The 18,123-nt window shown below is 37.7% G+C and overlaps 1 protein-coding gene across 14 annotated transcripts in view; it reads right to left on the bottom strand.

Moving 5' to 3' along the window:
• Positions 1-18,123, bottom strand: part of UBR5 (ubiquitin protein ligase E3 component n-recognin 5) — a 91,850-nt gene that overhangs the window by 17,247 nt on the left and 56,480 nt on the right. For 7 of the 14 annotated variants that reach the window (XM_064442284.1, XM_064442280.1, XM_064442283.1 and 4 more), the window contains 20 exons: positions 17,975-18,019; positions 14,649-14,775; positions 12,904-13,055; positions 12,412-12,507; positions 11,851-11,974; positions 11,422-11,519; positions 10,395-10,543; positions 9,880-9,971; positions 8,806-8,952; positions 8,597-8,715; positions 8,391-8,517; positions 8,161-8,290; positions 7,778-7,938; positions 6,994-7,233; positions 6,626-6,749; positions 5,769-5,880; positions 4,461-4,592; positions 3,295-3,556; positions 2,697-2,961; positions 382-593 (listed from right to left, as the gene is read on the bottom strand). In XM_064442284.1, the coding sequence (XP_064298354.1) occupies positions 382-593; positions 2,697-2,961; positions 3,295-3,556; positions 4,461-4,592; positions 5,769-5,880; positions 6,626-6,749; positions 6,994-7,233; positions 7,778-7,938; positions 8,161-8,290; positions 8,391-8,517; positions 8,597-8,715; positions 8,806-8,952; positions 9,880-9,971; positions 10,395-10,543; positions 11,422-11,519; positions 11,851-11,974; positions 12,412-12,507; positions 12,904-13,055; positions 14,649-14,775; positions 17,975-18,019 (2,914 nt within the window). The remainder of the gene's footprint in view (positions 1-381; positions 594-2,696; positions 2,962-3,294; positions 3,557-4,460; positions 4,593-5,768; positions 5,881-6,625; positions 6,750-6,993; positions 7,234-7,777; positions 7,939-8,160; positions 8,291-8,390; positions 8,518-8,596; positions 8,716-8,805; positions 8,953-9,879; positions 9,972-10,394; positions 10,544-11,421; positions 11,520-11,850; positions 11,975-12,411; positions 12,508-12,903; positions 13,056-14,648; positions 14,776-17,974; positions 18,020-18,123) is intronic. The other 7 variants (XM_064442288.1, XM_064442291.1, XM_064442293.1 and 4 more) reach the window with 4 other exon arrangements.

Genomic DNA, 18,123 nt, shown 5'->3' with positions numbered 1-18,123 from the left:
CGGTCTCTTCTCCCTAGTAACAAGCGATAGGATGAGAGGAAATGGCCTCAAGCTGCGCCAGGGGAAGTTTAGGTTGTATATTAGGAAAAACTTCTTCACCAAAAGGGTTGTCAGGCATTAGAATGGGCTGCCCAGGGAGGTGGTGGAGTCACCATCCCTGGAAGTATTTTAAAAAAACACCTAGACATGTCTCTTGAACCATGCCCTGAAGTGCCACATTAGTGTTGGGTTCACGGTTGGACTTTATGATCCTAGAGGTCTTTTCCAACCTTAATAATTCTATGATTTCAAAATTAGATTCCTAAAATGTCAGCGAACAAGAAGATTTGACTGTAAAGCTGGTAATTCATATTGCATGCAGTGATCAAACTATTTTCATACCTTCTTCCCTCGAGTGTTCTTAAGCTAGCTTCCTCCCGGGCTGTCATCCTTTCCCTTCTGGCTGAGTTCTGAGACGCATGGAGAGGATGATTTGGATGCCCAGGATCACCAGCAGATGCTAACGCAGAACCATAACGCAGCTGAGCTTCAGTAGAGTCCATGATACTAACCATCCAATTCCAAGTAGGAATAAGCTTTTCTTCTACGTAATTCTATAGAAAATGAGATTTAATGCATTTTGCAAACAATAGAACCAGATGATGAGAATGCAACCCCAACATAAGTCTTCACCATGGCTTTTACAGTTACACCCAATCCTCTACAAACAAGCTATAAAACCACATTCAAGAATGACCACTTTCCAGAAGCTCTATTGAGACTGTTGACTCACTGTAGTGGTATGCAGCTTTCATCACTTAGTACCTTGGTGTCTATAAAGCATTCTCACCATGCCTCTCCCCCTTTTGGGCATCAATTCTACTCCTCACCTTACGGCCACCCAGCACCTCCCAGGTGCACACATCTTGGGGATTTTGGTCCAATTCCTGACTTTCTAGAAGCTTTTACAGCCCTCATCCTGCCATGGCATTCACTAGCCACATCCTTCACCATTCCTCAGCCCTTGCAACTTACTCAGTGAAGTCAACAAAGTTAAGACCTCCATAGAGATCTATGGCTGCATACAAACATCTCCTCCTGGTCCACTCTCTTCTTTACCTGTTCCCAATACTGACTCTGGAGCCTGCTTTTCCTGCCATTTGCTAACTCCATTGACATGTGGGTTGTTTTTGTATCCAACATCAGTCTGCTTTCTTCATTCCTCTATATTCTGGTTTTCAAAAACATCCCTCACACTTTGAATGTCCTTGTATCCACTAAACTAACAAAATGCTGTCTCAAAACCACTTTTGTATCCAAATGAGACCTCTGCTGTCAAGCTTTCACATTCTAATACAAATCTCTTGCTGCCTGAGCTGGACAGCTGTCTTGTGTACTCATGTGGCAAAGAATCTCCTGAACAGAAACTGATTTTAGCCTCCTCCATAATAAAACTATGCTCTTATTTCTTTCCCTCCATATTTCCCCCACTGTTTGATCCCAGAATATCTTTGTAGTGTTCCTCTCCCAAATCAGAAGCCTTTTTCTTCCATTGCACTGTGAAAATAGAGCCATATAAATACTTTATAGCACAATTACAAGTAATTATATTGCCATCTGGTTTTCACATCCCAGCACACAGGGCTGCTAACAGAAAACAGCATCACTTGATTTCTTGGGCTCCCCAAAGCAGTGGTATTATTCTGACAGCTGATTCTTGTACTAAGTTCAGTACAGATGATTTCACTCTATACACTATGCCCACATGCAAGTTGATACATACTTTCTGAACACACTGAAGTTCCTCCTCTGTTGTTAGTCTCTGAAACTTCTTTCTACACACGCCAGGTAAGAGTCTTCCCTTTCACGTATTTTCTCTAAAGACGCATTTTTACATATATTTTCAAAAACTGACAGTCAAGAGCACTGTACCAAAAAACAGGGAAAGGATGATCACGTCCCTGAAAGAAGGGACAGCGAACAGTACGTTTACCCGTACCAATCTTTTATCTCCTTTAATTATTTGGGCCTTACTAAGTTTCTTCTTTTATAGACTCAATACTTCATGTCAAAAAGAACAGAGCAGAAGACCTCTAGTAGAGGTCACTAATATATCCAAAGCAGTCAATCCTGATTTCACTATTAGATAGCAGTCAGATGTAGTTGGAAAAAAAGCCCCTAACAAATTCCTTTTTGAAAGAGTACACATATATGAAATATGAACAATTTAATGGAATGAGTAACTACAGCTACTTCAGCCTACACTCTCTCTCATATGAGGAGAGGCTGAGAGAGCTGGGACAGTTTAGACTCAAGAAACAATCTCAGGAAAATCTTACCAGTGTGTATAAATAGCTGATAAACAGGTATAAGGTATACAAAGCCAGACTTCTCAGTGATATCCAGTGAATGGATAAGAGGCAATAGGCACAAATTGAAATACTTGGAAAGTCCATTTAAACTCAAGAAAAAACTTTTTTACTGAGAGTTGTCACTTAACAGGTTGCCCAGAGCAGTTGTGGAGTCTCCACATCCTTGGAGATATTAAAAACTTAACTGGACACAGTCCTAAGCAGCCTTCTCCTGTTGACACTGTAGGGAATTTGGACTAGACAATCTTCAGAGGTCACTTTCAATCTCAACAATTCTATGATTTTACCTAAAAACTCCAAATGTATTGAAATTATGTTTCTCTAAAAAGATTTGGATTTTCTTACCTGCAAATTAACTGCATCTTGGTAAGTCAGCTTCACTGCAGCTGGGATCTGGGAGTATACTAGATGATTGTACTTGGGAATCAGACCCATCAGATCAGATATCTGCCGTATCACAATACTGTATGCTCTTGCTAAACTGCTTGCAGATGTTAAATAGCTGCTTGCATTGCTGGCTTCAAGCGCTGCAGCTGCTGCTGCAGCACTCGTACTGATGGTACCACTTCGACGTAGGTTTGATGGATCAATGTAGATCAAGCCCGCTGAACTTGCTAAACATAAAAGAAGGTATGACATTAATGAATTTATTTTCTGTGTTGACTGATATCAGGAACATTTCCAGAAATAATCTTGTAAATACTACTAACATCACAACTGTAACTAGCAAAGAATTACTAGCTACAGTAAGCGTGCTCATATCTTCTTCAGAACTACAACAGATCCTTCCTTTTTACAAATTCAAAACCAGAACTGGAACAGTTGAGATAAGTCAGAACTGTCCTTCTAAGAGACAAGATTTCATCCTTAAGAGAACAAACAAAAACAGAGGAAGGAAGCAAGCCAGAGTTAACTGACATTCATGCATGCATTTTACTCAGACTTGCCTGCTGGGGCTGACGTACTAGAAGGAGCAGTGCTAGTTGTCCTCTGGTTTTGGGTACTACGTACAGCCCATTGCATGGAACGGGGAGCTTGGGCAGCACCATTGGCATGTGAGCTATTCGTGGTTCGTTCCAGAGGCTCATCAAGCATGAAGGTCTCCTGCTCTATGTCATCACTCTGACTGCTGCTGCTATCAGAGTCACTAGAATCATTTGATTGAGAGTCATCTTCGGAAAAAAATGCTGGAACACTGCTAGCTCCTGTCAAAGAAAATAAGCAGTAACTGACAACTACACATCTCTGCACATATACACATATCATGTCAGCAGTGTAAACTTTTTCCATGAAAAAACCCACATGTACTAAAAAAGTTCAAGTACGACTACTGAAAATCTTTAATAAATTACCTTTATAACATACTGCTATTTTTCCATAAATTTCATTAAAAAGCAGTAAGATTACTTACATTTCAAAAGATAAATTAAGAAATAATTTGATTTGAAAATTCTTCACTGATTCTGCCTCCAGGCAACAAATTCTAAAAATTATCCTTCCAAACTGGACAATAGAACAGTTGTTTTCAAAAAGCCTTTAAATGATTGGTCAGGTTTTGTGTTTTGTTTTAAATCACATCTAACTTCTACACTAAAAATCAGTAAAAGCATTTCACTTCACAAGAGTGCATGGTATCTCTGGCCATTGCCATGCAGAAGCTCCATAAGAGCAAAAAAGACAGGCCACATCTTAGTACATCTTTGTCCAAGAAGTCTGAGCAGTACCTTACAATTACAGGCAATAAAAAAGCAAAGGGAAAACAGGAAAAACGTGGGGAAGTCAGAGGTGGGAGGGAAGAAGCTGGGTGAAGAGAAAAAAAAAATAAAAGAAAGGGAAAATAAGATTACAAGGGAAAGGTATTTGTTAAAATGCCATAACCAGGTAATTCTCGCTCTGTCCAACCAAGTTGTAAAATATATTTCGCCAGTATAGCTCTGGAGTGCTGGATACAGTCAAGATCCAAAGGCAAAGAACAATATTTTTTAGGTGAAGCCAGTTCTGCCTTTGTTAAAGCATATTCAATCACTAACACATTTCTTTTTCCTGTACAACTCAATCTTAATATGTAAATTTAAACAGCTAGATTAAACACAAGATGATGTGGTGTACCTGCTTCTGACCCAGCAGTAGCTGCTGTGACAACACTTCTGCGCCCACTAGCATTGTCCTGATTACTGTGGTTACTCTCACTGTCACTTTCTGTTTCAGCAGCAGCAAGCAAATCCAACTCCATATCACTGCCTATAAAAACAATATATAAAATATTTCATGTTAAGAAAGAGAAAAAAATAGAATCACTGTAGTGACTTCTTATATCAGACATATTATACAAAACCCAGAGCTTCTTACTACAGCAGAAGTTAATGGATATGCAGGGAGAGGTCATAACAGCAGTGCAAACATGGAGCAATACTTGGAGCATATTTTCTTGTTTTCCAGCAATTAGCAACCCCTGGCCTTCTCACTCTGTATTGCATATACACGTTCAACACACACACTGAAAATTAAGGCTTTAAGGATTCAGAATTAGTCACTCAAACCAAAAGTCTCCACAACTCTTCATGTACATGGATTAGGACAATTAATCATATGCTGTTCCAAATGAGTGTTTAAGGAATACCTGAACACTTTTTTGAAAAAATGTATCTAATTAAAAAAATCCAGGTTTAATTTTAATTTAATTTGAAAAATACAAGTTTAAGTTTTGAGAATTAAATGTTCTGAATACTCAGCAAGTAAATAAACAGATTTCCTGTACTGTAAATGGGTTGACTGGAAACACAAGGCAGTCTCAAAGAGAACATTTTTTTTCTTTTTGTTCATAGCTTTGGGCCATCTAATCCCAAACTAATACAAGACAAGTCATATTAATGGCAAGAATTTTCATACATAATGGATTAATTCTGTCTACAAAATATTGAACCGTAATTTAAGATTTTCTGATCGGCTTGAAAACTAGTTCACCATGAACCAGGTCACTTTTGAGAACACATCTACCATAGCCACTATTTTATCATTAGCCATACAAGAGCTAGGCTATTACTTTTTGTCCTTCAAGTAGTTTATGTCAACTACATTTTACAGCAGCAAATACAGAAGGCAAAACGCATATTGTTAACCAAGCATACAACAACATTTGCATTTTTGGTTTTTTTTTTTTTTTTTTTAATCCTTTGGTACCTTAATATTTTCTCCTTGTGCAGAAAGAGAAAAATAAAAGTGTTCATGTACTTGCCTACTACAAGTTATCTATATTACTCATCTCCTTTTGTAAGATGTATAGTCTGAAACCCTTGGATTCTCTCTACTCATGCAAGTCTCTCAAATAATTATCGTTGGTTACTCCAAAGATGCGTGTTGTTTTTGACGCAGTTTGCTCATCCAAGCAGTAATGTGCATGATGTACATTACACATACCATCTTCATCATGCTCGTCATGCTGTCCTTCTGCTTCAGCGTTTTCTTCACCATGTTCTTCCTGTTCATCATGATGATCTTCTTCACCAGCTACCCCTTCGACCACCTCAACCTGGCAAGAGCATTTGAATTTTATCCTAGAATATCTTCTCTATCAGAGATAATCTAAATATTTTCAAAAACTCAGTGCGAAATTTGATTTAAAAACTAAGAAACAAAAAACACATCTAAGAAAGGTGGCCTCAGAATTTAATTGAGACAAACAGAAAATGAAGTCACAGCCACAGTAGTTGTACGTGGCTGTACAATCCACAGTATTGTGGAGAAAAAAAAACCAAACCATCAGGCCCACAAATAAAACACAGCCTAGGACATTAGATTTTAATGCCAAAAGGGTAAAACTGACTACAAAATCTAGAATTAGTTTCTAAATATTGAAGAGCTACCATCCTGGTAAAAAGACCCTCTAGATCTCTAACAGAGCCTAAGTAATACCAATATGTGCTAAAAAACTTAAAAAACTGTTTTAACAGGTAGTTATAACATAGTATAAATTTATATATAAAGGAAGTTACAAATGTATTTATTAGTATTCTAAATCATACTGTAATTCTGTCAAATGCAAGGCACTTACTATACTCTGAAATGACTAAATATTGCTGAATACAAAACAATTACTACAAAGCTGTTAAAACAAAATACTTATGGCATGGCAGGACTTCATGAAGTATTTCTCAGTATCTTTTGCAAATCAGAGCTCTTGCTGCATGAATTTCTGGTTCAGACATAAAGCATGTGCTAATGCATTATGTGCCATACTGAGAAGAAAAAAAAATAATTAAAAAAAGAAAACTGACCTCTTCCACATCTGCTGAAACAATATCATCTTGTTCTTCATCCCTGCCACGAACTGGTTGCGACTGGCTGATTCGTCTTTGCTGAGGATTTCTTATGATGTAGGATGACTGAGATTGACTAGAACTTCAAAAAAAAAAAAAAAAAAAAACAACAAACAAACAAATAAACAAACCCCAAAAAGGTAATTTGGGCCTCTGGACACCACTATGAACCTAAATCTGTCAGTAGGAAAGTACTTCTAAAATGCTTGGCCAGAATAAGAAGCCTGACCATACTTCTGTTAATGAAAAGCTAACAAAAGCCCTAAACAAAACCACCTTTAACAAATCTTTGAAAGGAACAAATAGTGAGCTTCAGCGAATTTTACCTGCTAGACTGGTCAGATGATGGTCTGGGTGGCAGAGGCTCCACAGAAAACAGTTCTTCACTTCCCTGCATGGCATCTATACTAGTGCTAGCAAGAGTAAAGGGTGCTGTAGGGCGTGCAATTCCCATCCTGACTGGAATAATTAGAGATTCTGCTACATTGCACAATTCTTCAACAGCATAGGGCAATAATGCCTGAAATACACGTTTACATTTTCCAATTGGCTGTGGAATAAAATTGCTAGGAAAAAAAATACGGAAAAATAAAGGTCAAATATGTCTTCTTTTCCAAAAACATTTATGGCCATATCAATTACTTTTTCCCCCCAAAGTGTCACAACTATTTTCTTTAACTGATATATACATTCATGTGTATATAGTAACAGTACACACCGCTACTCAAGTCAGTTAAAAATATTTGTCATTCAGTAACTCTTGACTAAGGCTGGATATCTATATCAGTTACTGACAAACATAGGTTGTAATTTTAACATGTTAAAAAAACCCACTTCCAAAAATCCTAATGTTTTAAACAGTATGAACAAGCAAGTAAGTTTAGCAAGAGTTATATTAAAAAGCTACATGACATAGTAGCAGCTATTGTGCTATCTTGAGGTTTGCACTTTTCTATACAATGCTGCCTACAGACTGCAAATTAATTCAGATGTTTCTGCCTATGCTTGATTTTTATCACCTCATTTAATAAGAGAATAAATACTATTAAATAAATAATTTTAAAACCCCAAACCACCACAGCCAGCACACAAACACCACAAACCACTTACTTTTTCTTTTTGGAGGAAGCCATTTCCACACTAAGAATGACAAACACTCTTGCCACAGAACGCAGGAATCTCATTGTAACAGCAATAGCTTCTTCTCTGCGTCCTGGTGTATATTTGTTTTGTAATTCTTTTACCAGAGTACCCAGCAAAGTATCTAAGAGCTGCAGAAACAGGTCATTACAACCCAATAATGGTGTGTGATTTAGAAGCATGAAACAAGACAGATTAAGATACAAAGGGAGACCACAGTTATAACAGTATAAATTCACAAAAATATAACTAACTTGAAGTTATTTTCCAATTGGTCTCCAAGCGTATCACCTGAGATACACTATAATACCACATTATTCAGAAAATCTATCAAAACATGGCTGAGTGCGTACCAAAATGTCTGCTGTACACTTGACAATAAGGCAGTGTGTAAAACAGTCCAAGCGAATAGTTCCACTTTGCTGATTAAGGTAAACTTGTTCTTCAGGCAGAAGATGACCTATCCTACTGCTTGCACTAAGACTTGGAAAAAACAAAAAGAAAGGAAATAAATTTTATATAAGTCAGCAGGTCTCAAATTTCAGATCAAACTTTACATTGACAACTATGGGTAAATACACACGGGTCTTTATTTTCCTGGGAGCCAAACATGATCATGGACTTCAGTGCATTCCAGTCCTGTAAAACACGTTCCAAAGCAAGCTGGGCAAAACGAGGAGGTTCTAAATCATGATCAGGCATATCAGAATCTAAAGAGATAAAAAGCAATGTAAGGAAGATGTGCTGAAATACGGAATTTGCCATTTACTTCACTAAAACTGCTTTTACCTTCAGGATTTGCAGTTTTACGATTACGATCTTCCCTAATTCTAGGTGGTCTGTACTGGCAGTGTTCCACAGTTTGCCTGGCAACTGTCTGTACTAAAAACAGCAGCAGATGTTCTCCCCTGTAATGAAACATTGATTAGTGGAGATATAACACGCATTTAAAAATCATAAAAATTATTCTGCCCTGGTCATTGCAAATACAAACTTGCCTGCTATTTGGCATGGTAACTAGATTTGTGGTGGTCAGCAGGCGGTAAAGGAGATCAAGGCGAGCAGACTTCTGTCCAGCAATTAGTGTTTTACACTTGCACTTTTCCCAGCAATCACAGTAGGCTGTTGGAGATGTTCGTTTGAGCCTACAAAAACAGAAAAGGTGAACTGCAACACTGTTCAGTAATACAACAAATATTTTCTACACAGGCTGAAGGCAAGGTTTTTGTTTATTATAATAGCAAGATGCCAAAACCTAGCTTAAAAGAGAAATGCAGTTTGTATGTGGCAACACTTGACATTTGCCATTCTTGTTTCCTACACTCGTTTTCAGAGGGCAGCTTCACTATAGAGCTTTTCATAGTACCTTTGTAAACTCATCCAGGAACATTTATTCTTCCCCAAAAGAGCCTCCAGCCAAGAAAGTTAAGTTGGAAGTCCTCACAACTTGCAGTAAAATCTCAGTAATTGTTACAACGCCAAGAATATCTTTATAGTTTTATTCGTTAGCCTATTATAGCTAGGATATTAATATGCTGTAACATTTATACCCTGTAACAGTGGCACAAAACATCTGGAGCTTCAAAGCTTTGGCCAGGTTGATTGGACACATCTTGACTGTTCATTTGACTGCCTGCTCACTTTTCCTTTTATTACAGTTGATCTTAGAGATTAATATGCTACACTTCTTTCTGAAAGTTTACAAGAATGATCTGTCATTGGGATTCACTGGCTTCGGAAAACTCACGGAGGCACCCAGAATAAAAACATGGTATTATTTAGATACGTAATTCTTAGAATATTAAGCACTTTGAGGGTGTCAGAATTACTCATTTACTCTAAACCCTGCAAATTGAAAAGTACAAGACTGCTTCCCATTACTTGTTCAATTCTTACCCATAAAATAAAACTTACAGAGCAGAAGGAAAAAAAGATATATTAAATATTTTATTAATCTTCTGTTCTCTAATATCTGAATACTTCATCCAAGGAAAAAAAACTATTAACTGTCAGTAAACAAATGAAACCACAACACAGTCATTTAATTATAAGAAACAGAACACCATACTTACTTGCAGTCATGTCCTTTGTGACAGACCCTTGCACATTCTGTGCAACAACAAAGAGATTCCAATAGGCCACATGTTCGGCATTCAAATATATCCTAAAAAAAATATAAAAATTATGGATAGTTTTCTCCCCACAGTGCTTGCAATCTCACAGCATTTCAGGTTACAATAAAATTGCACTTGTTCAAACTGATATCTTCACTTAGAAGTAAGTCAATTCTATAAAGTGAAACTTTGTTGTTAGAATGTTCAGTGCTTTCAAAGAGTTGTCTCCATCAGAATTTTTGCCAAAGGCAGACAGAGGGGAAAAGCCACACCCAAACACAGCCATAATTCTGACCAACACAGCCAGCTTTGAGAGTACAAAGCAATTAGGCAAGGCTATAACTATACCAGAGTTAACAGTTACAGTAATTAAAACAATACAACTTTAATAATTTAAAAATTCAATTGGTAGACTAACACAATACTTGGTTGAAACACACTCCTATTTACTTTCTTAAAAAAAAGCGCCTTACTTGGTTGATGTGTTCTGCACCAGTCCACGTAAAACTGCATGTATCATTACAACACAGAACGTACAAAGGAGAGTCATCTGGATTTGTACCAGAAGGACAAACCATCCCCATAAATACATCATCTTCTTTTTCACTGGAAGTTGCTTCAGCTAAAAGAACAACAGAATACCAGTGTTAAAAACAACCCCCAAAAAATAACAAAACCCCACTAACAGAACCCATACTTGACAGATGTTTGCCATTACAAAATCCCACGCAGGATTAGAAGTTTGAATAAAGTCTCTGTCACAGTTTTTTGCAAAAGATTTCTGCTTGTCACATTACACGTATTTCTTACAGAAGCTGCTACAAATTCCTGACGGAAAAATACATCCACCAACTCTTCCACAGTTTTAAATTCGCTGATATTCTGATCAATTCAGTGGATCACCATTCTGAAGGATTAAATAATAATTTATGGGCAATAATCTTATAAGGAATACACACAGTCCTACAGATCTTGTCACACCACAGTTCTAATCTGCTTAAGTTTCTGCTGAAGTTCAACTTTACATACTTCTCTTGAACAATTAAATACCAACATCAAAAGAGAATCAGAAAATGTGTTTGCACAGAAGTCTTTTCAGGAAGAGAATCCAGCTTGGCATACTGCTTTATCACATCCATTTTTTCCAATTTAAAGAAAACTCCAGATGATACCCTTGTGCTACTGAAAAACAGTACCTTAATCCCCTGATATTTGTAAAGCAATGAAATGCTGAAAAGACTATAAAGAACACAAAAGCAATAATATTCATAGAAATCTATCATAATACACCCACTGCAAAAGAGGAAGATACTCCATAATAGCAAGATTTCCAAAGCATGCAGCAATATATAGTGTTTTGGAAAGAGGTGTTTTACCACCATCACCAGTTGCTCAAGCACGTGTAATTTGACACAAAACCCCCGCTGTTAATAACGAGCCTGCACACATGCCAAACCTTAGAAGGAAATCACACACTAATAATTACTGAAACTGGTGTACCTTTAGCAATTTTCTGTGCAGTTTCTAGAATTGTAATTGCAGCAGGATATGCCCGGCCACTAACTGCTGACATAAATGGTGTCATGCCCCTTGCATCCCTAGGGAAAAAAAAACCCAGCCAAGTTAAGAGACACTGAAATTTTTTTGTTATAACAGGAGAGGTAGGAAACAGATATATGAAAACTGAGCACTGCTAATCTTGTTCAAACAGAAAAACCACGGAGTCAATAAGTAGTCTTTTATTTGTTTTACTTCTGTGAAATAAACCTAATTTTAAGGGATGGCAGGACACAAATACAGCCAGTATTCTAACATTTTCCATTTTAATTAATGCACCTTTAAATAACCTTTTTTTAAAAGGCTTCTACAATAAATTTCAGGTGATATAACATTACAAAGAATAGTGAGAATTCATATGAAAGTCCTTACTTAGCTGACAGCAATTCTCGAAGATAAGGTTGTAAAACAACACTATCACACAGTAATTTCAGTATGAAATGAGCATTTGCCTTCCGATCCTTTGATTCCACTACAGATGGTTCAGTAGAAGGACCTGTAATGAGAAAAAAAAATTGCAGAGTAACTGTTTTTCCTCAAAAAATGACTACCTATTAAAAGCAAATAATTCAATGTTTCACTGGGATGATTAATCAATAGCTTGACTATCCAGTGGTCTGCCAGTTTCAGCAACATTTCACTGAAGTATTATAAATTTCAGTTCCAAATTACATTCTGAAATACAGGCAGCATGCCCGATTTCATACTGATTACCATATTTTTACGTATTTGTCATTCCCCAGGTAAAAATCATTTTTACACAGAACACAACATGGTGTTTCATTTACTTTCTGCACACTTGAGAAATTCTGCTTCAATCCAATCTTCATCTGATAAGAGGCATTTTCATATGCAGAAAGGCTGTGCAAACAAAGACAGCTTTTGAGATAATTTTCCTTCTAAAGCATAATCAGATAAGCAGTATGTCCTCACCTGGTATCGTGGAGGTGCTAGGTCCTTGGCTGGTGCCAGTCGCTGCTGTGGTAAGAGATCCCACAGCGGGGGCCAGGATAAAATCAATGTCACCATCTTTCAGTAAACAGAACAGCAGGATGTATATCAATACATAAAAACATCCCTAACAACATGCTCTTTCTGCAACACCTAACACACTGCAGGTTTTCTGTATTTAATTGGTACTCTTTCCTACAAACGGCCACGTTCCTGGATTAGTAGCGTAACTCAACGTTACAAAACACATTTCACAGATGTTCAACACCATCACTAGAAAGGCACATACTGGATTTAAAAACAGCTGTTAAGCCTTCAGTAAACTCTTAAAGCTACCTCAGTGACGTCTTGTTACATCAGTGGCATTAGGTATTTTAGTCTCACACTGAAATCTAAGTGATCCACCTTAAAAGCCTTTGGTTCCTTATTAAATCCTTCATTCTACAGTCTAATGTGATACATGAACAGACGTACCCGGATCCATTGCAGGAGGATCTGGAACCCAGCTAGGAGGAGCTATTGGTGGAGAAACCGGGTCCTGGTGATCACTTGATGAAGCACCAGCTTCATGTCTGCCCAGTCCAGCAGCTCTCAAGGATCTTCTCATCATTTCCCTTAATCTCAAACTGAATACAAAACCTAGGTAAAGATACTATCCCATTTTCACTTATGATTACAATGTTTTAAAGCAGAATTTCACACTGAAAAAGGAAATAAAACTCTTCTATCTCCATTCTTCTTCAGCATAAAGAACAACAAGTAAAGAGGTATTTTTCATCCTTGTATTCCATTTTGTTGCAACAGAATATAATGGCCTTGGAAGAAGAGTCAGCCAGCAATGTATCAAGACAGACTTGAACCCAGAACACATCTCTAGTCACTACAGCACTGCCTCTTGCAGTGAGCAGGAGCAGCCGATAGGCATTATTACCGCTTTTTGACATTCCTTTTACCCTGACCTCATTCCCAGGGGTGTTACGCTTATGCAAGGATTTGCTCTTGTTGCTGCTTCAGGTTTGTTTGGGTTTTTGTGTGTGGTTTTTGTTTTGTTTTGTTTGTTGTTGTTGTTGTTGGTTTTTTTTAAGATTTTTACATTTAGATAGATTTTTTTAAAAATCTAACTGCATGTGGTTAGTAAAAGAATAAAAATGGGGCTTGAAAAAAATTTTGAAAAGGAGTTATTTCTTTAAAGTTAGTTAACATGAAAGTACTACTTTAGGGAGGACAGTCAGTAAGCAATTTCAAGAAATTCTGTATCATCTTACTAGAAGGAAAGGTGGTAGGAATAAGGCAGAAGCCAAAGAACCCAGCATGATACAAAGAGGTAGAAAGATAAAGGTGGTTTTGGTTTGGTTATGGTTTTTTTTTTTAAATGTAATTCCTCATAAAAGTAATGTCTCCTACAGAATGTGGGAAGGAACCTTCAACCCTTACCCTTATCTCCCATATCAAACAGATCACGGTGATAAGGACTGTAGCTTAGGAAGGATAAAGAGATATCATTTCACATCAGTTGCTTTGACTACAGAGCTAAGTAAAAAAATTGTACTACGCCCTTATCCAGAGTGCTCTGAACTGACCAGAACTCAGTAGAGATACCATCAAATTCCCTTGACGTGAGCATGACTCAGTTACCATTATGGAAAGAGGAACAACATAAATGTCATCAGAAATTAGGATTGTGTCAGGGTCAGAAGCCTATCCTTACCTAGGCACCTCAATACAAAGGACTTCCACTATAATAATGACTGCTTAGGGTAAAAAGAATTAAGTTCTTCCCCACTGGTGTTATGTTGATCTCAGTATTATTTATTTGCCTAAGTGACCACTTCCCTCAAATTCTTTTAAAAGAACAGGCCTGGGTGCTATTACAGTACTTCTGCAATACTTAATTCTCCTTGGTAAAGAATACCAGAGCTTATCCTCAAATCCCCTCTCCCTACAAGGAGGAGCATTTCCACTTTACAACTAAGACAATGCTCCAACCCCAGAAAACAGAATTAGTTTAGAAATACCTACTATTAGTTCTCACACCAGAAAAGGCTTAAAAAAAAACCCCAAAACCCTAGATCTAAGTTTGATGCTTGAAGAAGTAAAATCTGACTTTAAACTAGCAACAGAGCCCACTCTTAAACTAGACTGAAGGAAAGAATTAATGAGAGATGGGTAATTAATATGGAAATTAGCATACAGAAATCAAGACGAGTGTATTAGTTTACCTTCTGCTGCTCGATGATCCTGCCCGATTTCCTGGACCATTACTTGACACGACAGAGATTGCATTTGCAATAGCTTCCACAGCTGAGAGCCTTTCAGCAAACGTATTCCTTTCAGAGCGCTCTGCTTCTGAAAAATTAAGAAAACTGTTATTGCCAAAATTTCACTTGGGAAAATTATACGGGAGGAGTATAAAGTATGAAATGCCACTAATCATAAAAAGTTCCCTACATTTTTTGGGTTTTTTTTTCAGATTTAGAGGGATGGAGTAGGTCCCAATTTTTATTTTGGACAAGCCTAACCATGATTTTGACTGGTTTCTAAAAAGCCATCACGGAAGGAAACTCAAGGCACCCAAACTCCAGAACAAGCTTTCAGTATCATCAAGAGACAAGGACGTATCACATAGCTGATTTCAGACATTTGCTGAGTCAAGGCTTCAAAAGTAATGACAACAAAAAAACCCCAGAACACCACAAAAAACCCCACACTTCACAATGAGCAGCTATGAACAACAATGCAAAGTTGTGGGCTTGTAAGATACACACCCGACTTATGAGCATGTTTAGGAAAACTATGTTATGAGTGTAATAAGGTAGCACAATCAGTTTGTATCAGAAGGAATGAGCATTTCTTCTAACATCTAAAACCCTAAGAACTATAACACCTAAAGGTTGTGTCATGATGAGGACTGAATTGTGCCAAGTGCTATACAGAATATTAAAAAATTGCCTAGTTATACAGTTACAGTACAACGAAGCAGCCACCTGAATCAAAGATCTAATGTAGATTTATTTATCTGCAAGATAAATACACGGATAAAACTGTAGAGTTAGCTGTACATGATTTGCCCAGAGTAGCAGTCATTGCTTCTTTAGGAGCTACTGACAATTAAAGATTGCATAGTCACTATATAGCAAATTATGAATCACTACAGTCATGGATCCAGAAAGAACTGAAAGGGAAGCCACTTTCAGCATGATACAGGCCAGGAGAGGGGCTGGTGCTCACTTTCAATTTAAAGGCTTTTCAAATTGACAGTCGCCATCCTCTGCACGCTTATTTTCTCCATTGACAGTACTAGGACCTGGATAATTCCCCTTCCCCCCCTTTTTTTATTTTAAAACAAGAAGGTACTATTAATACCTTTAACTTTGAGTTCATAGAATAAGGTAATTCAATGGTGTTTGTCAGCTTTTATAGCGTGTTTATTCTTTAGATCTTCCTACTCATCACTACCTGAAGTAGCAAAGATCTTAGGTTTTGCTTGTTATCAAGCACGTGCAGGTTTCTTAGACAAAAATCACCTACTACCCACAACAGATGACTATAAAGCAGTTAGCAGAATATTACTCTTGTGCCCCAAGTTCTATACTAGTTGACCTGTAGTTGTAAATGAACTGCCATTGTATTTATGCTGTACTCCCCTCTAAGATCTACTAGTTCTCTTAACTCATGACCCATCATATAGTACTTCTGGACCCCTCACACAGGGGTCACAGCTCTTGAGTGATCCCTCAAGCAATACAATCATTCTCTGCAACAGAGAGATTTCACCTATCCTTGGGCCCACAGTAAACTAACTGAACTTTCACTGTTCCACTCATGAAGTTAGTATTCATTTTTGGAGACCCATAAACTGTAAATGCCTTGGCTCTAAGGGTAATTTGCTGTTCTGCTGTCTAAAGAAATCAGTCTCAATTCTCTAGAAGAAACTCTGTAGGTGTTCATCTATCTGAACAAGTTATCTGAAATTTAGTATAATAACTCTTCCATGATTTTGCATGCTTTGGACATTTCTTTTGGACATTTCTTTTCCAAGATCCTTTCTATTGGTGAGACTGAGGAGATATAAAATCACAGAGAAACAGAGCAGCCTTCCCCCACCTTTGCAGGTCTGGGGCCACTCTCCCTGCAATTCATTTATCCAACGCTGCAGGAGCTATGGCAAAACTAGGCACAGGGTCTGAGAACAAAAAAGCCTATCCCTGCCCTCTATATTCCTTTTCCAGCATTTAAGGAGGAATCTATATGAAGAAGAGTGAAGGATCTCAGGCAGGTACTAGCTGGGAAGGGGTAGTACATCCTGTAACTGTTGAGAAACATCATATCTGGAATCTGGAATTGAAGCCTTTACTCCTAAGTCACACCTTTTTCTTTTACAGTTTAACAGATGGCTGTACAACTTTCAGATAGTAACATTAGTCACCACCACCCTCCACGTGATGCACAGAAAATAAACTTGTCCTAATATCCATCCCTAACAGTTACAGTGGAAGGTGAATGTGATTTGAATCTAAAGATATGAACCCCCTTTTAAAACGATTTTTGTGAGGGGAAAGAGAGAGGCAGAGGGGTGTTAAAAGTCTATGAGGTCCACATTTTTCATGTTTCAGAAAGTTAAATTAAATCCAAATGAAGTTACTGGAAAAAAAAAGTCAAGGTTGCAAAGACAAGCACTCAGATTAGGAAAAGTCAGATTAAGTTTGCCCATGCATCCTTATTTCAGCTTCCCTGGGTGCTTATAGTAAAACAATCTTCAGTTACACATCTAGGTTTTGGTTGGTCGATTGGTTTGGGTTGTTTTTTTCTTTTGGGGTTTTTTGTTTCCCCCCACCCCCAAGCAACAAGACCCCTGCCTCAATCAGTGCACAGGATGGACGACACACTGAAGATGAAGGGTTGTACAATGAGCAAGCTGTTTATGCCTTGTTTGCTGCACCATTTGGAAGGCATGTCGTAAGGCAGCAACAGCTTGGCAAGGAGAAGGGGAAGCATCGTCTTGTGTTTAATGCCACTGAACATCACTTTGGAGAACTGGAACCTATTTCTGCCACATCTAACAGCACACAGAACTTTGTGAAACAAGTTTTTACAGATGATCATGATACATTTTACTCATTTCTGGACACCTAAAAGGTGCCCAACTCACAGAAATAATTAACATTCACAGAACAAGTAAAACTACTATTAATCCAGCTCTAGAATGAAGTGTTTTGAAATAACACCTACTAAGAAAAATGAGATCAGGCCCTAGGCTCCCTCCAACAGAACCCTAAAAATCAGTTAATAGCTTTGAATACAGAAAAACTTCAAGCTATAATACCTTCAAGAGATGCAAAAGCTGCAGCATTATCCCCATTTTATAAATAGGGATATGAGGAACGATTGAAGTCTATAAATGACTAAAATTCAATGACAGCACCATACAAAATTCCCACAAGGAAGTTCATTCATTATTCAGTGCAGGGTTTGTATGGTGTGCAATAAGTAAGGAATGGGGCCACACACTGAATGATGAGGATAAAAAGAAATATTGAATAGCTACCCATTCGGTGAGCACCGTCCATCTTGTGCACTGAATGAGGTAGTCCTGTGGAAAAAATAGTATGACGGTGTAATTAAAGACCATTTCACAATGCATACCCATGTATAGCACGTGGGTAAACTTAATTCTGGCATTTCCTAATTTTGGAG

Source organism: Phalacrocorax carbo, chromosome 2, assembly GCF_963921805.1.
Source record: "Phalacrocorax carbo chromosome 2, bPhaCar2.1, whole genome shotgun sequence".
Lineage (NCBI taxonomy): Eukaryota > Metazoa > Chordata > Aves > Suliformes > Phalacrocoracidae > Phalacrocorax > Phalacrocorax carbo.
This window is presented reverse-complemented; position numbering and strand designations above follow the sequence as displayed.